We start from the raw sequence: 26,709 nt of genomic DNA, 5'->3' as shown, positions 1-26,709 counted from the left end.
AACATTTTATTCATGAGGTATAAAATTGATATAGCAGATTCAGCCAACTATTTTTGCCTTAGGATGAATATTAAATAGAAAAAAATCATAGTGTTCCCCATGTTTGTTTATAGAACTACCACCTGTGTGTGTGTGTGTGTGTGTGTGTGTAGACATGTGGAAGCCATAAAATATCTGCAAGTATCATTTCTCAGGAACCGTCCACTTTTTGAGACACAGTCTCTCATTCATCTGGAACTTGTCCAGGAAACTACACTCTCTGGCCAATAAGGCACAGGATCTGTCTGTTGCCACCTTCCTAGAGCCTTGGAATTAAAAGTGCATGCCACCATACCCAGATTTTTTTACATGAATTAAAAGACTCAGACTCAGGTCCTCATGCTTGCATGGCAGTCACTTTAGTGGAGCTATCTTTCAGGCCCAAACAACAGTTTGCTTTATTAATGTAAAAAGGCCCAAATGTGTGTGTGTGTGTGTGTGTGTGTGTGTGTGTGTGTATGCGCGCACGTGTCTAGAGTTTCAATTAAAATGCATATTCTGAGGAATAATCTTTTTCGGTTTTAAAGGTAATGACTTAGAGGTTGGCTCATAGTTCCAGATACAGTCTGCCACGGTGAGGAACCTGGTGGTGGGAGCTTCAGGCAGCTGGTCGGTCACATTGCAGTTTGTATTCAGGAATCAGAGAAATGATGAATCCTGCTGCTTAGCTGGCTTTTTTCTTTCATGCAGTCCAGGATCCAACCTGAGAGGACTGTTTTTTTCGATTTTAGCTTCGAATTTCTCAAATGAGTTAACCTAGGCAAAGTAATTCCTCACAGGAATAGGAGAAGACTGATCAAGACTATTTTCCACAACAGTGACTAGAAGCTTGCTTTCTAGGTGATTCCAGTTCTGGCAATTAGAATATAAACACTACTTACCACTACTTACAGTTTGAGAAAAAACATGAAGCTTGATTTTCTAAGTCTGGGTCACTCTACAATTATTATTATTTGCAATTTATTCACTTTGTATTCCAGCTGTAGCTCCCTCCCTCATCTCTTTCCGTACCACCCTCCCTCCCTCTTAACGCCCCTATGTCCATCCCCTAGTCCACTGATAGGGGAAGCCCTCCCTACTTGCCCCTAGCCTATCAGGTCTCATCAGGACTGCCTGAATTCTCTTTCTCTGTGGACTAGTTAGACCACTTCACCAGGTGGAATGATCAAAGAGCAGGCCACTGGGTCCATGCCAGACACAGCCTCTCCTTCCCTTACTAGGGTACCCACATGGAGACTAAGCTGCACATGGGCTACATCTGAGCAGGGGGTCTACGTCCTCTCCATGCATGGTCCTTGGTTGATGCATCAGTCTCTGAAGGTCCCCCTGAATTCAGATTATTTTGTTTTTGGGTTTCCTTGTAGAGCTCCTGTCCCCTCCAAGTCTTTCTATCTTCCCCTTCTTCCACAAGGTTCCCTGCACTCTGCCCAAAGTTTGTCTATGAGTCTCAGAATCTGATTTGATACCCTGATGGAACCAGGCTGTCTTGAACTCAGAGATTTGCCTGCCTCTCTAGTACTAGGATTAAAGATGTGCACTACCATGACCAGGACCAGTTGTCTATTTGTGTTTTGCTTGTCAGAACTTAGTCACATGGTCATTTACTGACAAAGAAATCCAGGATATAGAGGTTTAAGCTGGATAGTGGTTGAATCTCTATTATCATATTGGAAGCCAGGTAATGACCAACCATTTGTATTATGATTCTATTTGTTCATATAAATCTCAAACTGTCATAAAGATAAGGCACAGTTATTCTCCTCAATCACATGTGGTAACTGAATTTTTAGGATTTTATTAGCAGTGTTGTCCAGCAACATCTTGCTATCCACGCTAATACATCTCTTTGAGAAATTGAAGTCTATGGATGTGCTGTGGTCTGAATATTTATGTATGCTTCATCAATTCACTTGTTGCAGCTTAATTACCAATGGTATGATGTTAGAAGGTGAGTAGTCCTATGAGTAGAATTAATGCCTTTAAAAGGGGTACCAGAGGAGCCAGGGAGGCAGTTCATAAGATTAAAAATCTTACCACCTAGGCATTTGTCATGAGTGCGCTTCCCAAAAACAACTACTATGAGCAGTCCTCTGACCTCCACTATCATGCTATGAGACACTCTTCCATGACAATCACTATGTTTTAAAGAAGTACAAAAGAACTTCAGCTATGTTGAATATATATGGAAAGATATGGAGGCAGCTTTGTCTTGTCCCTGATTTTAGTGGGCTTGCTTTAAGTTTCTCTCTATTTAATTTGATGTTGGCTTTTGGCTTGCTGAATATTGCTTTTATTGTGATTAGGTTTGCTTCTTGTTTCCCTGATCTCTCCAAGAATTTTAACATGAAGTGGTGTTGGATTTTTTCGAAGGCTTTTTCAGCATCTAGTGAGATGATCATGTGGATTTTTTTTCTTTCAATATGTTTATATTGTGGATTACATTGATGGGTTTTCATATACTGAACCACCCCTGCATCCCTGGGATGAAGTCTACTTGATCATGGTGGATAATATCTTTGAAGTGTTCTTGGATTCGGTTTGCGAATATTTTATTAGCTGTTTTTGCATTCTAGCTAGAGCAATAAGACAACTAAAGGAGATCAGGGGATACAAATTGGAAATGAAGAAGTAAAACTATTACCATTTACAGATGATATGATAATTAGTATACATAAGTGACCACAAAAATTCTACCCAAGAACTCCTACAACAGATAAACACCTTCAGAAAAGTGGCTGGTTACAAAAGTAACTCAAAATAATAAGTAGCCCTCCTTTATACAAACAATAAATAGACTGAGAAAGAAATTAGGGAAACAACACCCTTTACAATAGCCATGAACGATATAATGTATCTCGGTGTAACCCTCACCAAGCAAGTGAAAGACATGTATTATGACAAGAACTTCAAGTCTCTGAAGAAAGAAACTGAAGAATATATCAGAAGATTGAAAGATCTCTCATGCTCATGGATCAGTAGGATTCATATAGTAAAAATGGCCATCTTACCAAAAACTATGTACAGATTCAATGCAATCCCCATCAAAATACCTACACAGTTCTTTACAAACCTCATAAGAGCAATTTTAACTTCATATAGAGAAACAAAAACTCAGAATGAATACAATAAACATACAATAAAAAAAATCTGGAGACAACTTCATGCCTGATTTCAAGCTGTACTACAGAGCGACAGCACTAAAAATTACATATTGGCATAAAAACGAACTGGTTGATCAATAGAATCAAGCCAAAGACCCAGAAAGAAATTCACATTCCTATGAACACTTGATTTTTTTTTTTTTTTTTTTTTTTTTTTTTTTTTTTTTTTTTTTTTTACAAAGAAGCTAAAACAATACACTGGGGGAAGACAGCATTTTCAACAAATGGTGCTGGTTTAAATGGATGTCTATATGTAAATAAATGTAAATTATTCTATCATCCTGCTCAAAACTCAAGTCCAAATGGATCAAAGAACTCAACATAAAGCCAGACACACTAAATTTATCAAAATAAAAAGTAGGGAAGGGCCTTGAACTCATTGGTACAGGATACAACATGCTGAACAGAACACCAACAGCTCAGGTACTATGATCAACAATTAATAAATGGGACCTCTTGAAATTTAAAATCTCTGTAAGAAAAAAAGAACACTGACAATAGAACAGACTAAGAAAATATATTCTCCAACCCCATATCAGACAGAGGGCTAATATCCAAAATATATAAAGAACTCAAGAAATTAAACACGAACAAACCAAATAACACAATTTAAAATGGGGTACAGAGATAAACAGAATTCTCAACAGAGAAATCTCAAATGGTTGAGAAGCACTTAAAGAAATACTCAAGGTCATCAGTTATCAGAGAATTACAAATCAAAATGACTCTGAGATTCCATTTTACACCCATCAGAATGGCTAAGATCAAAAACTTAAGTGACAGAGCATGCTGGAAAGGATGTGGAGCAAGGGGAGCACTCCTCCATTACTGATGGGAGTTTACACTTGCACAATCACTTTGAAAATCAATCTGGAGATTTCTCAGAAAATTGGAAATAGATATATCTCAATACCCAGCTATACCACTCCTGGGTATATACCCCAAAGATTCTATACCTTACCACAGGGACACTTATTCAGCTATGTTAACTGCAGCATTATTTATAATAGCCAGAAACTGGAAACAAACTAGATGCCCCTCAACCGAAGAATTCACAAAGTAACTGTGGTACATTTATAAGTTGGAAAACTACTCAGCTGTTAAAAACAAGGAAATCATGAAATTGGCAAGCAAATGGATGGAATTGTAAAAGATCATCCTCAGTAAGATAACCCAGACCCAGAAAGACAAACTTGGTATGTACTTACTTATAAATGGATATTAGCCATATAGTACAGGATAACCACAGTACAATCACAGACCCAAAGGAGCCACAAAAAAGCCCAAGGGAAGATGCTTGAATGTCACTCAGAACAGGACAAACAATAGGCGTATGAAATTAATGGAAGGAGGAAACTAGGTGTGAGATAGAGTGGGGAGGATAAAGGGGAAAGGGGATATGGTGAGCAAAGAGAAAAGGAAGTGGGTGAGGAGAAGAACTGGGAAAGAGAATAGAAATCGGTGGGAGGGTTCCATCTCTGAGGCAGGGCAAGCTTCCAGGAGTCTATGGCGGTGATCCTAGCTGAGACTCCAAGCAACAGGTGTTAAGGAGCATAAAGTCAGCACCTCCTGTAGCCAGGTGAGGCTCAAGGTGGAGGGAGAGGGACACCTACCCACACATGAAACCTTAGATCCAAAATGTGTCTTGTCTACAAGAAGTGTCGGGACAAAGATGGATCAGAGATTGAGGGAATGACAAACCCGTGACTGGCCCAGCTTGAGACCCACCACTCAGGAGAGGACTGACCACTGTCACTATTAATGATACTCTGCTCTGCTTGCTGACAGGAGTCTAGCATAACTGTCTTCTGAGAGGCATCATCTGGCAGCTGATGTAGACAGATGCAGAGACCCAGGGCCAAGCAATGGACTGAGCTCAGGGACTGCTATGGAAGAGTGGGTGGAAAGATAGAGGGGTCAAGGACACAACAAGAAGACCTACAGAGCAGTCTAACCTGAGCCCACAGGGGTTCTTGGAGACTGAACTACCAACCAAAGAGTTTACATGGACAGAACCTAGACCACCTATGCATATGTAGCAAATGTGCAACTTGGTCATCATGCAGGTCCCCTAACAAGAGGAGCAGGGGCTGTCTCTGGATCTGTTACCTGCCTCTGTGTCACTTTCCCCTAGCTGGGCCACTTTGTCTTATCATGTGCTTCGTCTTACCATGACTCGAGATACCAGGGTAGACTAGTACCAATTGGGGGTTTCTCCTTCTCTGAGAGGAAGGAGAGGGGGGAATGCAAGGAGGTGAGGGTGGGGGTGGGGCTGGGAGTAGAGGAGGGAGGGGCCTGGGTTCGGGATGTAAAGTGACTAAATAAATAAATGGAGAAAACAAAAGAAGTACAAGAGATACTTCTTTTTCCCCATTACACAAGGACACAGCAAAGCTTTTCCATCTATGATTCAGAAAATTGTTCCTACCAGATGAGAAATTTCTTTGTGCCCTGCTCTTAGAATCCCCAGACTATGAAACATGAAAGTGAGTTCCTTTTAATCCACTTAGTGTAAAAATCTTATTTGTACCAAACTAGGTACTGCTTTGAGACTATCCATGCTGTTCACATATATTCAGTTCAGGATGTATGGAAAGTTATGATCATGTTGTAGGCTCAAAGAAAGTTACAAAGTTAGTGTTTTCTTCTAATCAATCCTGTGAAGACCTAAAGAAACTTATTTCCATATAACCAGAGCAATAAAATGAAATAAGAGCAGCTTCTGTATCATTAGAAGAAATCGTTAAATTTGAAAATTATTAGACCCTCCTGTTTTCTTTCAGAAAAAGTACAGGCTGAGATTGACAGAGTGATTGGCCAGAAGAGGCCAGTGAGCCTGGATGACCGAGAGTCCATGCCCTACACCAATGCAGTCATCCATGAGGTGCTAAGGATGGGCAACATCATCCCCTTGAATGTTCCCAGGGAAGTGACAGTGGATACCAGTTTGGATGGATTCCACCTGCCAAAGGTAACTATGCGCTCCCAGCCTCGGATGCCTTCGTCCATTATTTTTTTACATCATCATAGGAACCTAAATTAAAGGTGATATATATTCCTGCCATTAGACCACGTGAATGGGAAGAGATGCCTCTATCCATTTTTTTTTTACATCATCATAGGAACCTAAACTAAAGGTGATGTAATTCCTGCCATTAGATCACTTAAATCTAAAAATAATAGATTTCCTTCATGCATCTAAAGAGATGTTTACATATATATTGGGGAAAGAAGACTCCTTGATCTAACATGCTTACAGAAAGCCTGGCTTTATTTGCTAAAGGCATCATGGCATCTTTCTGTGCTAATGTGGGCTCCCAGCAGCAGTTCTCCGTTACCCAGTGTTACCTCAGCGAGCAGCTCTCAAGACTAAAGAACTACCAGGCTTAGGTTAGAAAATGCTTCTAGACTAGCCTTGAAATACACAATTTGAAATGTGATTGAAATTTGAGACAGCTGCACTACCATCATGGCGAGACTGGTGTTTCTAACACAGTGACCCACAGTCTTATTTCCATTGTTAACTTACATACAAGAGATCTCACAGGGGACGCCATTCCAAAACAAAGTATTAGAACAGGAAAGAGGGTCAATATTTACTTAGCAACACCTGTGGGCTGTTGACTTTTACCCTTCAAAATGTCTTATCAACTTTTAAAATTAACTATCCATTTCATATTTGAGATTGGAAAGTTGAGGTTTAAGGAAATTAGATTTGCATAAAACCTCTGTACTATAAGATAATAAAATAATGAGAGTGGGAATCCAGAACCAATCCTGTTCTATCATCCCATTCTTCCTCCACAGGACTTGCATTACTTTGACATTAGAAGCATCTCCTTTGATGTTTCTCCATGTGTCCCTGTTAAATTCCCTATCTTTACAGACTAAATTCCCTTCACATTTCCCAGAACTCCCAGCGCAGGGTTTCCTGAAACTTACACCTTCTGTGAGCCTGAACAGTTATCATCCATTCTGCTTTTCTTTTCACTATGGATGATCAGAAATCAAAATTGTCTTGGCTATTACAAAATACCCAAGGTTTCAGTTCAGTGTGGCAAGGAGGTGGTAGAAAAGCCTATCAGATCACATAATGATAGTCAGGAAACATAGAAAGTCTCTGTGTGTCATCACTTCTACCCTTTTTCATTTAATTCGTGCCTTCAGCCTGTGGATGGTGGCTCTACACAATCAGGGAAGGTCTGCTACCATTAGTTGATTGCTTCTGGAAATGTCTTCAGAGATATTAGCATAAGATGATGGAAACGTACTACGGAGTGTGTCAAGAAAATGATGGGAAGTGGAAAAGCTGGTATGGCTAATTCACCGCACACTTCACTGTTAGCTGTGCAGCAGGAGATGTGGGCCTAAGAGAGCAAAGGGGCAGCCTGCACTAACGTGACAATGGGAAACAGTAATTAATATAACAAAATCAAAAGAAGTTGAAAGACTTGGTGAAGTCACTGATGGGGTGCATGGGTTAGTGCGAGGGAAAGGCGTACTTTAGGGTGTCCAAGCACAATGCCAGAAAGCCTGCTGGATTGGCCTTTCTTAGCCGGATATGCAGATGTGTTCCCAAACATGCTGCGAAACTGGGTTCAGAAGCTTCCAAGTTGAGGGTTAAGAATGGAGAAGCAGAGGTGAAAGACATGCCACTTCCTTTTATAGTCCTGCCACGTTCCTCACTGCAGGAAGTAGCTGGGTGGGTTTTTATTCTTGCCTGCCACATTATTCTCCTTCGGATGCTAACATGGCTTTCCCTAGGCCCATATAGATTTCTTCCTATAGACTTGTGTTCAGCATTAAAGAACAACCTAATGGGCTCATTGTAAAGTTATCTAGATAAAGGTGTGGGAACTGAGAGGGCTGGAAGGATTCAAACGTTGAGCGGGCCATTCATGAGAAATTGAAAACTGCCTACCTTCTTACAGGTCTATTCCATATATCAAGCCTTGAATCTTTGCTGTCATTGCTAGGGCACCATGGTCCTCACCAACCTAACTGCACTGCACAGGGACCCCAAAGAGTGGGCCACCCCAGACACCTTCAATCCAGAACACTTTTTGGAGAATGGACAGTTTAAGAAGAGAGACGCCTTTCTGCCCTTCTCAATGGGTGAGTTATGAAGAGCAGGAGAGCGTTCGGGGCTCTGCCCCAGCCCTTCCTTTCTCCCTTCCTCTGCTTTAATGAACGCATCTTCAGATGGCCCAGTGTGGCTTCATTTTTATTTTGGTTGCAATCCAGCATTCCTTGGACTTAGCACTGCATCAGGCCCGCCCTAAATCTTTACCCTCCCTTGCCTCTGCTGAAGATTTCGGCCACATTCTGTTTTCCAAACCACTAAGAATAGAGACCTGTCCTCTCCTTCTTCTTCACTAAGGTAGATAGGTGACACCTTCATAAGATTTTTCAGTGTCACAAGTTATTTTTAAGGGATGCACCTTCTCGCTGCAATGGAATTGATTGTAATGAGATAATTAGTAGAAGCGGGAGACTGGTTGCCTACTGACCATAATGGAAACATGAAACACTAATTGTAACTGTCATTTTCATGACTCGACTGGGATCAGTCCTATCCAAGAATTCTTTGACCTTGTAAGTCATTTGTCTTTTATGATTTTTAAACATGCTTTTAAAATTCTACTTAGATAGCTTTGTGCTGGGAAATTTGATAGCCAGGGAAGGGGATGTAGTGATGACCCTCTCTCTTATGTTTTCTATCCAGCCAGGCATGAGCAAATACGTTTACTCTTACAGTTGTTGAACCGGTAACAAAACGCTCTAGTGCGTTACACTTATTGGCTTCTATCTTTTGCACATATATTTTCAAATATTTTTCCATTCTTTAATTCCATAAATATGCACTGAGCACATATTACGTGTCAAACACGCACATGAGAGCTTGAAAGTAGTCTGATAGATGAGTCAGAGCAGCCCCTTGGAGCATGTGTCCCACTGCAGCCTTTTCAGCTGGACTCAGTCAGCAACACAGGGATAAAGACAGACACCCAGCCAAATGTGCTGCAGCGAGAACTCAACGTCTACCTGATTGTCTCACGCTAAAGCTGGTGTTTCCTAACACTGCCTCCAGAAGGTGGCTAAATGCTACACAGAAGCCACACTGGAATGCTTGACAAGGTCATCATATTTGCTTGATTACCTGAGGCAGTGTCACCTCTCATGGCACTGAGGCTCGGGATGGGAGAAGCCAGAGTTTGCTCTCTTGCCATGGATCCAGTGTCAGTGTTTCTCAGTGCTGGACTGCCCTGGGTGTGTTTGGCAAAGACTGGTTCTGACCTCTTTGTCTTGAGGCCTGGGCTTGTCTATGCCTTTGTTCACTGTTTATAACTCAATTTAATAGGAAAACTGATAGGATGCAGGGACTCTGACCAGTCTTCCTAAAAAAATTGAAAAGTTGTGAATTATAGTACAAAATTTCAGTTATATATTTCACTTATTCGAACTAGGCTTTTATTATTTTATTTTTATTTAATTTAATTTAATTTTATTTTATTTTTAATGAAAGTAGATTCTTCTCTTATATTTTTACATCCTAACCACAGTTTCCCCTCCCCTTACTCCTCCCAGCTGTTCTCCAGCTCTCCTCCCACCCCCACACACTCCGCAATCCCTTTCCTCCTCAGGAAAGAGCAGGCCTCCAAAAAAAGACAAAGAGATATAATACAAAGACAAAGCAAGATATAATACAACAAGGCAAGAGCTCTCATGTTGAGGCTGGACAAGGCAACCCAATAAGAAAAAGAGTGCTAGGAGCAGACAAAAGAATCAGGGAAACACCCATTCTCACTATTAGGTGTCTCACAAAACCACCAAGCTAATAGCCATAACATATATGCAGAGGACCGGGTGCAGTCCCATGCAGGCTCTGTATTCTCCACTTCAGTCTCTGTGAGGTCTCTGTGAGCTCTGTGAGTCCTTCTTAGCTGATACAGTAGGATGTGCTTTCTTGGTGTCTGCCATCTCTTCTGACTCCTATACTCTTTCCTCCTCCTCTTCCACAGGCTGCCAATATCTCTGAGGGGAGACACCCAACAGAGACCTCCAATTTAGACTTTCTCTATATGCATAATTTCTGGTTATGGGTCTCTGTACCCACTGCCATATGCCACCAAAGGAAGCCTCTCTGATGACAACTGGACAAGGCACTGATCTATGAGTACAGCAGACTATCATTAGAGATCATTTCATTGATTTTTTTTTTTTTTTTGCCAGTCCCATTTGGTTCTACCCTGTCTCTTTTAGTTTATGAATCAGATCCATGAAATGTAAAAATTCTAGAAGTATGGCCACTTTTACATTCCAAATTAATGCTTTGTGTGATGTTTCCTGAGACTGGTGAGAAGATTGTGAGTAAATCAACAGCTGTGGCTTCTGTAGGTAGATGTTTCTCTAGGCCTATTGCTGCGCAAGTACATGCCTTTTCTTCACAGTGAAAAATCTTCCCATAGTAACTTCATGTTCCACTCAGTTTAAACTGTTCTTTCATATGTATTAGCTGTAAAATAAAGGCAGCAACACAGAAAGACTCACTGAGAATTATATTTCTTAATTACAGACTTCATTAGCAGGCAGCTTATCTCAGATAATCACCACAGCAATGTAATTATTAGCAATTATGTAGGAAAGGAATTGAATGTTTTCATCTAATATGTAAACCGCAAATTAGAAAAGGGTTTTTATTTTAGAGCACACACCCACAGAAGTGGAAGAACAGGGCCTCTGGTTTCTACTTCAGGTGTGTTCTCTCTGACTTACAAGCAGGCTGTAACTGACCTCCATGAACTAGTTATGGGCTGTTCTAGTTTAGGATTCACGGAGTTCATATCTTATGTGTCAGCTAGCAGGCATCCCCAACTATATAATTTATTAAGAACCAGTAGTTGCTCATAGGTTTCCAGATAGTTCAGTGGGTTGGCTTTTCTTGGCTATCCTTCTAGGTGACCGTTGGTATGTGATGACCTCAGTGAGATGGCAGTTCTCACATCATCTCTCACCTTCTAGTAAACCAGCTGGCCATTCACATAGTCCTATTGCTAGAGGGAAGACAGAAGTCCACAGGCCTGGTGAGGCCCAGTTTTAAAACTTCTTCTCCATTCTGGTGACAAGTCACAAAGCATAATTCAAGGGGAGGAGAATTACTCCAGTCTTTCTCTGGCTAGCATAGAAGTCACAGGGCACATAATGTGGATTCAAAGATAAAGATTGCCTCTGTTTATTGCCATCATCTCAGTTGATGATGGGGTAAAATAAAGGGCATTTGCCTAGGGATGCCCAATAAAAACCAGTTAAACTGAGAGTGATGGACAAACCTTTGTTAACCCTCTTGTTAGCAAAGCAAAGTGAATATTTTAAATCACACTTTGATTTTTTTTTACCATTCTAGTGTCTTTTCTTTCCATTTCTAGAAGTTTCAAAGGGAAATTGTTTGTTTGTTTTTTTAAGAAAGAAAGATTGCTAGAAGCAAAATGATTTTCTGTGCCTCATCACTGAAGATCAAAAAACTAGATTTACATGAAAGTGTCTATCATTTTCTCCTTCCTCTGTGAGAGTGAATAAATTTAACAGTTTCATAATAGGTAAGCTTGTCAGGTTCTCTATTTACAAATGGGGCCATAGAACATAAGAGCAGATTTTGTGAAGGTCAACCTTCTTATTTCACTCAACAGATATTTTTTCTGGATTGGTGTGGTTTGTGAAAAGGAAAGGGTTCAAATAGCCTTTAGCCAAGGCTGTCTTTGTCAACTTCATCTCACTTAAACAATATCTGAGATGACTAGCTTCTTAGGAAGAAGTTTTGTTTAGTTCATAGTTTCAGTTATCTCTGTCTGTGGCCATGTGAGCTGTGCCTGACATGAGACAGAGCATCTGCTAGAAGTGGATGGGTGAGGAACACACAGTGGCGGGGAAGCAAGGAGAGGAAGCAACCAAACTTCAAAAGTCCCATCAGGGCGTTGGCTCAAATGACCTACCTTAGGCATACTGTCTGCCATTTCTTAGTAGCGCATTAATTGACAACCAAGGTTGTAGCTAAGAGCACCTGCTGATAAATGAACAAACAAAAACTAAACTACAAACTTGAATGTTAAATAGCCTAGGTGAACACTGTGGTATCATTCGAGTTTCCAATTTGAGTCACTGTAGTTGCCAGGGTGACACACACACACACACACACACACACACACACACACACACACTCACAGCACTAATAGTGCATCCTTGAAGAAACGTAGCCTTTACTGATCCTATGGAAAATGAATTAGTAAAAGATACATCTTGTCCTCTCCCCCATAATAATAGAGTAGGTTTTGCCTTGTCAATCACTCCACTTTTCCAAACTTCTTCAGTCTTTGAAACCCTCCATCTGCAGTAAATAAAGAAATGTTAGGCCTCTCTAGCTCACTCAAAGTCGACAACCTCTAATACACATGTTATATGTCCTTCATCTTTATTAACTCTGCAAATTATAATTATTAAATGTGTCCTCGGAAAAATTAGAGAGATACTGTCTCAAGTGTAACGGTTAAAAGAGAGATAGGGGTAGCTCAGTGAAAGTATACTTTCTAGAATAGGAAAGATCCTAGATTCAGCATTTACTAGGAAAAGAGAGAGAGAATGAGCATGTGAGGATTGGGAGGCAAGGAAAGAAAAACTGATAGACAAGGAATGGGAAAGAGGAAATAGAGGAAACAGAGGAAAAGAAATTTTGACACCAGCATCCACATTTGTTGGTATTGTCAAGGGATAGACTTGGTACACTGTATGTGTTACTATTATTAGTGTGATTTAGACAGTCACACATATTGCCAAAATGACCTTTGGACAAATTAGAGAGTGGATAAAAAAAAAAAAAACCCTGAAAATCATTGGTCACTCATTGGTACTTCCTTGGAACTGGTCTATACATGTCAGTAAACTTGTACTTAGTTAGAACAGCCACTATGAAACCTTAGGCTTTGCTTTGGATTTTATAATATTACTTTTCTTTTCCATTCAAAATGTATTCTTTAGGAAGAAAGGTAGCTAATAACAAATAGCTTAAGGTACCTGACATGGCAGCTCAACTGATAAATTGTTCATCTTGTGAGAATAATGTACTGATTTGATTGCTAGAATCACAACTAAGAAATGAGCTCATATGCTTGTACTCCTCTTGTTAGATAGTCAGAAACAGGAGGACACTTGGGCTTAATGGCCAACCACCTTAGCCTGATTTGCACAGAACCTTTCTCAAACATAAATGCATGCATGAATAAATAAAGTGGATGTCACTTGGGGATTAACACCCATAACCGGCCTCTGACATCTTTATACACATGTACACAAATGTGTATACAAAATGAGAACACGTGAAAAAAAATCTCCACAAACTGGGGCTTAAAGATGGGTCAGATATGTGAGGATTGTGCCAGTGCTTTGGGATTCATGGTGAGCATGTCCATTGAGGAAGAATACAGTGGAAGGCTGGGGTTGTCCTTGATCATCAGAGATCACCCATCTAAACCCAGATATTCAGTAGGGAAACTGGCAAGTAGAGAGGGATGGAAATGGAGATAGACACCAATGCTTGAGTGTGTACACACACTTAAGTCAGTATACTCTATGCTTGTGTGTAAAGATGTCAGATGGTGTGAGGTGACCTAGATCAATGGCACCCATAACTGTAAGAATGACTATTACACAAATCTTGCCTTCCACATACTATTATCCAATGCAAGAAACTAGGATTCCTGGGAAAATGAGAGTTGTCTGGGCTGACAAAGTGAAAACATAAGGTTGTGATATATTGCTATGCTAAAGTCAGGAAACCACAGTTAGAAGCAGGCAGGCTCTGGTGAACAAATCAGGAAGTTGTTAGACATAATCAGCTGGATACAAAAGCCTACAGTCAGCTCAGGAGATGTAGTAGGAACATGGGGACATTAGTCCCATGATGCACTAAAGTCAGCTGAGGAAGTGACTCTTCTGTTTTTGTCCCGCAGGAAAGAGAGCCTGCCTGGGAGAACAACTGGCCAGGTCTGAGCTGTTCATTTTCTTCACCACTCTTATGCAAAAATTCACCTTCAAACCCCCAGTCAATGAGAAGCTGAGCCTGAAGTTCAGAAGTGGCCTTAGCCTTTCCCCAGCCAATTACCGAATCTGTGCTGTCCCTAGACAATGATGCTGGAGAAGTATAGAGAAAGGAAGACTACAAGACAGGGTATATGCCCTGAAACTTCTGAGCCTTGCTCACACGAGAGAAGAAAGATGTGATAAATGAAGATGATTCAAGACATACTGAAGAAATTGGACTAAGAGTATTTAATTAAATTTCTGGAATGCTTGCCCCTTAGTTTGGTGTTGGGGAAATCATTTATGAGTGCAACGGCTTATCTTTTAATCTAAAAGTTTTAAGGAGAATGGTGGTTCCTCCTATAAAGAAAATGCATTAAACTAAATTAACATTAATAATAAAAATTAATCATGATTAAACATGCAAAATGCATCATCAGTCAGATGTGTGTACTCAAGGTGTGTGCTGTCAGTTTACTTTCTTCCCCCTTTCATACAAGTGTATCTGTTTCTGGACCATTATAATATTGACCTGAGGTAGAACAAGGGGAGAAAAAGAATCAGAAGTTAGTTTCTGATTGCATCCATAGAAACAGGCCATGAATACTGTCCCAGATGGCAGATCTGTTCCTAACTTATGTAGTTCTATCTCCAGGTAGTCCTGGAAACCAGCAGAGCAGTGATATTTCCCTGCTCAAAGGCAGGCAAAGCAAGTGGGATAAAATCAGTTTTCTCTCTTTTTGAAAACTTTTTATTGGTTCTTTGTGAATTTCACATCATGCACCCCAGGCCCTCTTGGTCATCCCTTTACTGCATACAGACTCTCCCCTTCAAGAGAGATTTTTTTTTTCTTGTGGAAAATGTAGTGTGTCACAGTGTATCCCACAGTGTACCCTTTGTCCACAGGTCTTCATTTGCAAATGTTCATAGCAATCAGTCAAGATGGCTTGGTTCAAGATCTTTGGCTTCTGCTACACTGGCGATACTAGACCTTCATTGTTATTTCTCTTGGATATCCGGTTGTTGCCCTGTGTCATGGAGATAATGTTATTTTTGAATCTGTAGCCCCCTGACCTCATATACTCCAGCAGTTCATTGATAGGGTAGATGTTGGGGTGGGCCAATTCAAAGCTCTGGGACTGACAGATATCTCAACTGTTCAGTCTGCCAGCTCTCTTGCCCAATACCACTGGGAAGAGATCTGCTGACCTACCCTGGCTGGCCCATCCAATTTCGCAAGCAGCAAGGGGCAGAACCAGCTCTTCTGCTCTCATGCCCTTAGGGCTGGCTTATCCATGCCCATGCCTTCATGGCCAAATCTACTGTGCTGAGCAGGGCCTGCTCTTCTGAGTATTGCAGCAGGTGAGGGTCAGGACCATTTCCCTCATTCTCATGACCCCCAGGACCAGTTCTCCCCCTGCCATAGGTGTGGAGGGACAGGGAGGAGAGGAGGACATCTTTCCATTGTCCTCTCCATCAAACACCAGAAAAGTGGCAGGGCCAGCTCTCCCATAACTTACTGCCAACCCCCATATCCAGGGCCAACTCTTTTGTGATATTGTGCAAAGCCTAAATGTTAAAGCAGGTGAGGGGCAGGGACACCTGTCATGAACCCAAGGCTAACTTTCCTGCCTGTCTTAGATGGCAAAATCAGTTTTCTTTCACATGTAGTAGTTTGACCTTGACCTTGAACCTAGGGCTAGGTCTCACGTGGTCACAGGTAAGCAAAACATGGAAGCAGTTTTGGAAGGCAAATGGTAATTGAAGGGCCCTCTAAGGCTTGAGCATGGCAAACATGTCTCTGACAAGCCTTGCCCTTTCCCCATTCCCTCAGTCTTGCTAAATTTTTAAAATACATTCCTAAAGCTAGCCACTAAGGTCTACTCCCTTATTTGGCCACTCTGAGGCTGACCAGCAAGGTCTAACTCTCAAAGAATTGAAGTCCAGTAATCAAAAGCCCCCTTTTGACTATTCTAATTAACAGGCCAATCACTACAAACCAACTCATCCGAACACAGGGTTTCTCCCTTTCCTTTTATAAACTGTCATTAGCCTATGGGCTACATCTGTCTCCTGTCTCCACGGATGGTCCTTTGACCCTCAGGGGTATATATCTCTTCTTTTCTCCTTTGTCCCCTCCCCCTTCCCCCTCCTCAGCTACTCTATTGACTGTCTTTGTCTCTTTCTGCTCTTTGTCCCCCAGGGTCATATAAATGTCCTTTTTGCTGAGAACTTGGTCTTGTGGTATTCTGATGACTTCAAAGTCCTTTCAGCAATGTTTTCCGTGTTCAAGTACCTGAGCAATGCCGCTGGGACTTATGGGAGTTGGGAGTTATGTTGGTCTGTGACACATAACCCAGGAGGTCAAATGACAGTGATGTAGAAACCCTCATAGGAGACACCCAAGCTGTGTATCAAGAAGCATTTTTATTTTATGCATACAACAGTGCCCAGAGGACATTTATGTACTCATCAACAATGAATCCCAAATATCACAAGATTGAGTGTTTTATATAGTTTTGGTTTTTCGGCTTGTATATTGCTATATATAGTGTAATTGGTTGTTTGCAGCTACTGGATGCTGGCATCAACAATGATAGATGAGGAAGAAGAAAGAGCACTATGGGGAAGACATGGACAGTTTTCATGAATGACAGTACATGTCAGCTTGCACTTATGTCTGGACTGAACATTGAACAACCCAGTTGCCAGATCCTTCTGCCTTCTCTCAGTTTTCTAGAGCCCTCTCCAACTAGTACCACCACATACTAGGGAGCTGTCATACACACAGCACTGGTGTCCACCTATTTATAGTGTCCACCTGAGGAGTTACATCAATTTATTGGCCTGGTGTGTCTAATAAATTTGGGGACCTGGTCATCTTGATAAGGTTTTAATAGTTCCATATGTACCTATAATCCCAAATTACTCTCATAAATGTATTTTCTGGCACTTTTTCTATAATTAGTGATGTTATTGTTTTGTCTGTGCTTTCTTTGTGGATGAATGGTATCATTTGGTGTCCACTCAGGTACACAATCATCTTAAATCTGTAGTCAAAATTGGTTGGTAAAATGGAGTCTCTCATGGCAAAGTGCATTCTGTTGTTAGGCCCAGCAAGAGTCTAAATATAAGAAGGTATGAAGAGAACTCAGGAAACTAATCATACATCGATGCAAAAACACAAGAGACTCTTCTTGACCATTGCACAATGGGGTCACCCCTGCTGGTCAGCTAGGAGTGGCACCGGGAGACAAAGACCTTAGGTGTTTAAAAGACACAAGGCGGGAATCTCCTGGGGTTGACTTCTTGGTGATTTAGGATTGGATGAAGTGTTTAACTTTTAAAATAATTGGTCAGTTCTGGTCACCCTTAGGTCCAGTCAGCCCTGTCAGAAATATCTGATCGTCAAGTCAGTTTGGAATTTCCTGCCATCCACAGTTAAATGTGGGAGGGTGATTAACTCATCCCATGTCTGTTCTGAGGAGTGGGGGTTACAGGCTTTAGATCAAAGGTCAGGAGAAGGATTGGGGCCATTTGGCCCAGTTTCCAAACAAAGCCCATCTCACCGGAGCCAGCCAGTGATTTTTTTCTCCATTTAGTAGAGATTTCTGCTTGTTCTCTTCCTTATCTCTGCCCTCACAGATGGCTAATGTCAGGAACTTTTACATTCCTCGGTTTTCTGGAGAAGCACTAAGAGGTTTTAATTAACATGGGCCTAAAACTTGCAAATATAAGTTATAAGGCAATTAAAAGAAACATAGGTTACAAAGTTAGTCTGATTCTTTCACTGTACTGTTTTACATGATTTGTTCCCTGCTCTCCATTTTGGGATTAGGACCCTTATGTGCTGCTCTAATTCAGCATTCCTTTCTACAGGTTTCATGTCATGTCGAAAACATTGTTGAATTCCAATGGACATACATGCTGAAGCACCATCAATCGCAATTTGCAAGGGCATCTCCAAAACATTCACCATTTCTAACAAATGTGTAACCTTAGGATCATGCTTTCCAAAATTTAAGGCAAAAGCCCACTGGAATTCTGAATATGAATCTATGGCAAGGTGTATATATTTCAGTTCTCCAAACTCTGTAAAATAAAGCACACCAGCCACTGTATGACCTTGTTCTAAGACAACACTAAGTAGGATCTCCATTTCTACTTTAGCATGTAAACCTTTATCCAGTAATTGAACTTTTAAAATACACACACCAATATCCAGTCTGACCAAGTTGGCCTATAGCTGAAGACTTTCTCTCCAGTATCTCAATGGGCTGCCATTGTGTAATATCTTCAAGCCTCTGTGGACTTTCTCATCTGGAACCACCTCTTTTGGTGTTAGTGCAAGTACTGGATTGGATTGCTGTGAATACTCTCTATTCAGATTCAAAGATTTTCCCAACCTCTGTTCTATGGCCTTTAATTTAGCATCTTTTCTCAAGCCTCTTCTTTCTCCAACTCTGTCTTATTCTGATCGTTCCTAAAGAGGATATACAAAACTGAAATCATCAGTGAAAAATTATTTGTATAAAAAGGGAAACAAACTCAAATTGTATCCAGAAGCACTGTGTCATTGTGTCTTCCTCCATTTTCAACAAAGAAAAAAATATTTTTAAATCTCAAAACCTTTCCCTAAGGACTTTACTTTCTTAGACCCAGCTTCCCTTTTAGACATTACCAGTTCAGATGTTTAAGGCTTCTCAGTCTGTCTCTGGCTCCTGCTTCCAGGGAGAGGTTTTTTTTTGTTTGTTTGTTTTGTTTTGTTGTTTTTTTTTTTTTTTTTTTTTTTTTTTGCTTCCCTCACTGGAGCCTGACCTCTTCCTTACTCTGGGAAGTTATTGGGTCCAAAATGTTTGCTCCTCTGATGAGCAAGTTTGGGAAGCTTCCTTGTTAAAAAGCCACTTTTTTCTCTACCTAAAAAAAAACTGCCTCTCTGGGGTTTATATGTATCAATTTTCGTTTTTCTGCAGCCTGAGGGGGGGGGGGGCTTGCTGCTCTGCCCGGGTCTGTCTAATCAGGAATCTGTGAGCTCCTAGTTTAATAACTCCCTTTGCTTTGTTTTTAAGAAACAGAACTAAAAAAAAAAAAAAAAAAAAAAAAAAACTGCTCTATAGTTTTACTTTCTATGTAAGTTCTTGCTAGATTACTGTAAATTCTGCCACACGTCAGTATGCCATTTGTTGTGGATTATTAACATTTATTATTGATTTATCTGGAGTTAAACAGCAGTTATTCCTAACCACCTGTATACCCAAATCACTACATAGAGACTAGGATTTACTTAATTAACCTGGACAATGATTGGACAATGCTGGACAATGATTACTCCATCCTAAACCTCCAAACCGCATAGCTTCCTCCCATTCAGAATTTTCAACATTAAAGTTGCCCTTAGTCATATCTTAGGTCAGATTCATCTCTCCTCATGGTTCCAAGACCTCTCCTGCTTATTCCTGCTCTCCCACCCTCCCACTTGCTTTCTTTTCCTCCCCTCTGGACCAGGATGTCCCACCCTATTCTCTCCATTGCTCAACATTGTGACTGGTTGTTTTATTGACAATACAGAGAACAAATGGTGGCATATTTACACAAACTTGAGACCTTCACAATGCAATGTCCTGATTGAAACTAGATAGTGGAGTAGATAAATCAGCATTTCAGTGAACAAGGGTAAATTGTATACATTCTTCAAGAACATTATACCAACATAAGAGTGGCTGTCTGGGCTGTTTTCCTGGCAACAGTATTTCTAGTGGGTGGAAAGGAATGCAGCAAGCCTGATTTTTCCCCACAACTGGCTTGACAGGTCTCCAGTGCCTGGCTTTGTTCAGGCTTGTGCTTTAAACTTTAATTCAATAACCCAAAATCTCCGTTTTTAATTCTTTGTTCTCTCAGTACCTCATTCTAAGTCCTGAAAGCAGAAGGACTTTGGGAAAATTCCAAACAGAAATTTCTACACCAAAACACAGCCCCCGCCCCTTTTTTTCTTAAAGTTTGCTGGAAATGCTATATAAAAAAAGAAGGATCCATTCCTTCAATAATTACACCACAGTTTTGTTAATGCCATATATAATGACCATTTCTCATTTAATTTGCAGCTTTCCTTTCAGTCCATTTTTCCTGGTACCTGTTCTACAAGGCATATGACAACACAGGTAATCTCAAGATATGAATCTTCAGTCTTTCTCCTCCAAAGAAACATGGAAACAGGCATGCTACAGTTTAAATTAAAATTAAGTAAGGACCTTTGTGGACCTAGAACAGAGATAAAGGAACATGAAATGTCTCAGTCTTAAAAAACAAACAAACAAAACCAACCAAGTGTGTGTCTGGGTAGATAACTGGACTACGCACACCATGAGGAAGTCCAGGATATGACAGACTTGAGGTGTGCTCTAGCCTTTTAACTAAGTATCAAAGAGATCAGAGGAAGCTCAGTAACAACAGAAAGTCTATCCCTGGAGTCCAGCCTTCCTCTTGAGCTCCCTTAAGCCTGATGATCCAAATTTTATACTGAGATCCAAAGGGGAAAGGTGAGGGATGTCAAATTGAAGCACCCATTGGCATCCCCATAGGACATGTGTTTTCATGATCACAGTTAAATCTGTAAGCTTATTTTACCCTTATTGACATAGTCTGTGAGAGCAGAAATCTTACTATATAATGGAACAATTCAGATTAAGAAATGTGAAATGTTGCTCCCACAAAGCATTTGATGAACAGGACCTGGTAAAGAAAAAAAAAAAAGTTAATTCATTCCCACTCTGCCTATCTCATGAAGTTTATAGAGAGCCATAAGAAACATCTATGTCTTTTCACTTTAGATTGAGATAGTAGCAGTAGGCCACAGAAAATGTACCCAGCTTGATGAACCAATAGATTTCTTGGAGTCACTCACAAGTGAATATATGATTCAAGGACAACTTTTCATCAAGAAGTTTCCTGCTTGCTTCTCAGGCAGCTGAACAATTGAACTGTCTTCTCCCCATCCCACAACCAATCAATAGTTTTCCAGTTATGTATCCTCAGGGGGGGGCCTTACCAACCTCATGAACCCTTCCTGTCTCTCCATGAGGCAATGTCAATAGGTTCCATGCATCAAAGGTAGCAATCACAGCTGTTCTATTTTGTCACTGCAATGGTCCTAGAGAGAAATTATATACATAATCACTACCTGACTCCAAACACCTGGTGTCACCTTTTTTTTTTTTTTTTTTTTTTTTTTTTTGGTAATTCTAGGGAAAGTTCACCAGATTTACCATCGTTTTAATACAACAATACAATAAAGTTTATAACCATTTAACACAAGTGTTCTTGTCATTCCTCCTTAGAACTCAATTAATCATGGTACCTTGTAGTTTAATAGGTATACAATATTATGACTCTGTAAAGTAAGTCTGCTCAGACCAGTTGTCAAATTGGTGGGATAGGCATTGCTTCTGCAAGCTTATATTCCTACTCACACACTCTTTCCTTCATGATATCTGTCCATTGGAGCCTTCCCCATCTGCTGGCTCATCAGAATTGCTCTTGATCCATTCAGCATTTTTTTTTTACCAGTCCTCATCCTACTGCAAGGCATCTCTTCCAGGTATATTAATCCTTCAGGCATTAAAAAGTCTGGATGTTGAGATGGTCTTGTTTTATTCTGAGCCCACATGCTTTTTAAAGAATGGAAGGCAGTACAGCCTGGTCAGAGGCTCCTCAACCACCATTAACACACTTACTATTTTAAAACTGTTTCCAATGAAGCTTAGCATTCTGAAGAGCCTAAACAGTACAAGGGATCATCTCATCTGATGAAGGAGATCTATGTCCCTGTTATTCAAAGCGATTGGAGGAGAATATAGAGAGATGGCTCCACCAAGAAAGATGGTTCAGTAAGGAAGGGCATTTATTCTTGGTGAAAACCAGGATTCAATCCTAGCACCCACATGGCAGTTCACAACTGCTCATAGTTCCAGAGAAGTCATTACCTGCTTCTGACATCTGAGGGCACCAGGCACACTTGTGGTGCATAGACATACATGCAAGCAATAATTGGGAGGTGAGAATGTTTCTACAGTTAAAAAAAAATGTGATAATTTGCTCTTATTCAGGAACAATTAGAAAAGACATCTTCATAATGAACTGAGATCAATTCTGACTGCATCCTGTACTAACATTCAAAGAGGTTGTAGCAGTCATTTGGTAAAGGGGTCACTGGGCAAGAAATTGTCAAAAGAAAACACTAACACTGACTAAATCACCTTGATAGGAGTGTATTGAAAGCAAGGTGATCAGATAAAAAATGTAGGGTTGAGGAATGAGATCTCGTATCAAAGAGGATCTTTTGATCTCAGTAAGTCTCCATATACAAGTAAAAGATGTTCCTCTCTTTCATTCAGTTAAGTTTACATTTGTGGCAGTATTCTACAATATAGCATTCAGCTGGCATTTTCTTCACCCCTTGTCCTTTTATAATTAAAAATAGATTTTTTTTCTCATACAACATATTCTTATTATGGTTTCCACCCACCACTTCTCCTCCCAGTTTCCTTTGCCTTCTCTCCTCTATAGACATTTTTTCCATTTCTGTATCTCATTAGAAAGACTTGAAGGCAACAGGAGCTCAACAAGGAGAACAACAGAACCAAAAAATCTGGGCCCAGGGGTCTTTCTGAGACTCATATTCCAACCAAGGATCATGCATGGAGATAACCTAGAATCCCTGCACAGATGTAGCCCATGGAAACTCAGTCTCTAAGTGGGTTCCCTAGTAAGGGGAATAGAGGCTGTCTCTTACATAAACTCAGTGGTTGGCTCTTTGACCAACTCCCCATGAGGGGCTGCGGGAGACTTACCATGCCATAGAAGAAGACAATTCAGCCAGTCCTGATGAGACCTGATAAGCTAGGGTCAGATAGAAGGGGAGGAAGACCTCCACTATCAGTGGACTTGGAGAGGGGCATGGGAGGAGATGAGGGGGTGAGGGTAAGATTGAGAGGGAATGAAGGAGGGGGCTACAACTAGAATACAAAAAGGAATACTGTAATTAATATAAAAAATAAAAATTATATTAAATAAATAAATAAATAAGAAAGAAAAGAACAGGCTTCTAAGGGATAACAATCAACATAAAAAATAAAATATAATAAGATAAGTAAAACCTTAGCATCGAGCCTGGGCAAAGCAAACCAACAGAAGGAAAATAAACCCAAGAAAAGGTACAATAATCAGACACCCACTAAACAACACCTTTCAAAATAGACAATAATTACCTTGGTGTGACTCTAACCAAGCAAGTGAAAGACCTGTTTGGGGGAAAAAAAAAAAACCACTTCAAGCTTCTGAAGAAAGAACTTGAAGAAAATATCAGAAGATGGAAAAATATCCCATGCTCATGGATTGGTAGGATTAACATAGTGAAAATGGACATCCTGCCAAAAGCAATCTACAGATTCAATGCAATTCCCATCAAAATACCAACACAATTCTTTACAGACCTTGCAGGAAAAATTCCCAACTTCATATGGAAAAACAAAAACCCAGAATTGTCAAAATGATCCTGTACAACAATAGGTGATCTGGAGGTATCTCCATTTCTGATCTCAAGCTGTACTACAGAGTAATAGTAATAAAAACTGCATGGTACTGGCATAGAAACAGAATAGTGGATTAATGGAATCAGATAGAAGACTCAGAAACAAACCCACATGCGGATGGATACTTGATTTTTGAAAAAGAAGCCAAAATCATACAATGGAAAAAAGACAGCATCTTCAACAAATGGTGCTGGCCTAACTAGAGGTCTACAGGTAGAAAAACGCAAATAGATCCATACTTATCGCCTTGAATAAAACTAAAATCCAAGTACATCAAAGACCTCAATGTAAAAACAGACACACTAAACCTGTTAAAAGAAAAGGTGGGGAAGAGCCTTGAACTCATTAACACAGGAGACAACTTCCTGAACAGAACACCAACAGCATAGACTTTGGGATCAACATTCAATAAATGGGGCCTCATGAAACTGAAATCTTCTGTAAAGCAAAGGACACTGTCGTCAGAACAAAACAACAGCCTACAAACTGGGAAAGGATCTGCACCAACCCTATATCTGACAGAGGGCTACTATCCAGAAAACATAAAGAACTGAAGAACTTAAAAAGCAACAAATCAAGTAATCCAATTAAAAAATGGGGAACAGGGGGGACAAGATGGCAGCACCAGGAGAACACTACATCTGAGGAGCAGGACAACATTTTCCATAAAGCGACCAAGAGACTGAACTCTGGGCTCTAAAACAACAGTGATCCTGTTTCCCAGGTGAGAGGAAACACCCACGGCGTGGGACTCAGTCCCGTCCATGCTTAGGCCACCCAGCCAGAACACGGAAGAGATCCCGGGTCTCGCAGGCACTAGGTCGCCAGACCAGAGCCACATGCCTGTGTGTCCTGATCACCTTCCCGGGCTTATCGGTGGGCACAAAAAAAACACCACAGACCGGGAGTCCCAGTCGCGAGAGAACTCCACAGGGAAGGAAGAAAACGGTACTGACTTGGGTCACCCAGTCTTTCCCTGGAAAAAGTCTCACAGACCTGCACGTACAAGCCGCCAACACTGAACTGAGCTCCAGCCGCAGGCACAGACAGTTGCTGCTTGCCCAGCTCTCCAACCCAGACAGAGCTGTGTGTCCCAGGGCAGCAGAGACTGTGAGTCACTGTCAGGAGAAATCCTCACAGGGAACAAAGCAAAGGGGATGAACTTAGGGCACCCAATATATCCCTGGAAAAGGGCCTGTAGATCTGCCCAACCCAGGGACCTGCTGTGTGCCAGATAGCCTCCTGTTACCAGTAGAGCTGTATCCACCCACCACAGATTACTGCTTGGGTACTGGAACACAGAGGCCCAACCTCAGACCTACAGAAGCCCAGAATCCCCGAGATCAACCCCCAGATACTGCTCCAAGGGACAACCAGTTATCCCTAACAAAACTGAACAAACGACAAGACACACAGGTTACAGCAGCAGATCACTAAATCTATAGTAAGATACCCAGAAACAGGGCAGCTGTCTTCAGGACTTCCCCGGGTGAGAGGAGAACCCTCTCAACTAACAAGGACCACAGTTACCACTCAAATCTTTATCCCTGAGGTGAGGAGCGGCAACTCCTGAAAAACACCGGCCATCCAGTGACTATACCCAAGAAGATGAGAAGGCTTTTTTCAGGAAAAACTATCTTCCTGCCAAAGGGGATTCTCTCCACCACAGGATTCCGGGAACAACCAGAAACTAACTCCAAACACCTAAGATAGCCCAATGGATAGAGGCCAGCGTAAAAGCTCAACCAACAAAAGACAGAGCAATATGGCATCTACAGATCCCAGTTATCCAGGGGCAAGTAGCCCTGGACACCCCAGCATAACTGAAATTCAAGAAGAGGACCTAGCATCTATGATCACGAAGAAGATAACAGAGGAAACAAATAAAATGCATAAAGACCTAGAGGAAGATAAACTCAAACAGACTATGGCCATCTGTAAAAAAATACAGGAAGTTGCAGCCTAACAATTTGTGGACTTTATAGTGGAAATAATTAAATCACTGAAAGAAATAAAAGAAACAGGATTGTTCAAACAAACAGCTGAAGGAATTGAAGGAAAAACAGAAAAATACAGTCAGACAGGTGAAGGAAATCAACAAAACGGCTCAAGATCTGAAGATAGAATTGGAAAAATTAAAGAAAACACAAATGGAGGAAATTGTGGAGAGAAAGAACTTAGGGAAGAAAACAGGAACTACACAGGTTAGCATAACCATTAGACTACAAGAGATGGAAGAAAGAATCACAGGTGTGGAAGATACAATGAAAGAAATAGATATATCTTTCAAAGAAAATGTTAAATCTAAAAAATTCCTGACACAGACCGTCCAAGAAGTTCAAGACAACATAAAAAGACAAAACCTAAGAATAATAGGAATAGAGGAAAAAGAAAATTCCCTGCTCCAAGGCCCAGAAAATATTTTCAACAATATCATTGAAGAAAATTTCCCCAACTTAAAGGAGAGGCCAATAAGAATACAAGAGGCCTACAGAACACCCAATAAATTAGACCAGAAAAAAAAATCCTCCCACCACATAATAATCAAAACAGTGCGTATACACAACAAAGAAAAAAACGCTAAAAGCTGGAACAGAAAAAGGCCAAGTAACGCATAATGGCAAACCCATCGGAATCACACCTGAATTTTCAACAGAGACTATGAAAGCCAGAGGACCTGGACAGATATCATGCAGACCCTAAGAGAACACAGATGTCAGCCCAAGCTACTATACCCAGCAAACTCTCAGTCCTCATAGATGGAGAAAACAAGATATGCAATGACAAAAACAAATTTCAACAATACCTACACACAAATTCAGCATTATAGAAGACACTAGAAGGAAATATAC

General features: G+C 40.8%; 1 protein-coding gene across 2 annotated transcripts in view; it reads left to right on the top strand.

Annotated features, from left to right (window-relative positions):
- The window catches only part of LOC129692548 (cytochrome P450 2J6), a 31,959-nt gene extending 17,260 nt beyond the window's left edge, over positions 1 to 14,699 (top strand). The window contains exons 7-9 of one of the 2 annotated variants that reach the window (XM_055629028.1): positions 5,984 to 6,171; positions 8,177 to 8,315; positions 14,201 to 14,699. In XM_055629028.1, the coding sequence (XP_055485003.1) occupies positions 5,984 to 6,171; positions 8,177 to 8,315; positions 14,201 to 14,379 (506 nt within the window). In that variant the 3' untranslated portion in view covers positions 14,380 to 14,699. Of the gene's footprint in view, positions 1 to 5,983; positions 6,172 to 8,131; positions 8,316 to 14,200 lie in introns of those variants that run through there. The other variant, XM_055629029.1, reaches the window with a different exon arrangement.
- Positions 14,700 to 26,709: the final 12,010 nt, after the last annotated feature.

The sequence above is a fragment of the Psammomys obesus genome, unplaced genomic scaffold (assembly GCF_907164565.1).
Source record: "Psammomys obesus unplaced genomic scaffold, mPsaObe1.curated_primary_1811, whole genome shotgun sequence".
Taxonomy (NCBI): Eukaryota; Metazoa; Chordata; class Mammalia; order Rodentia; family Muridae; genus Psammomys; species Psammomys obesus.
This window is presented reverse-complemented; position numbering and strand designations above follow the sequence as displayed.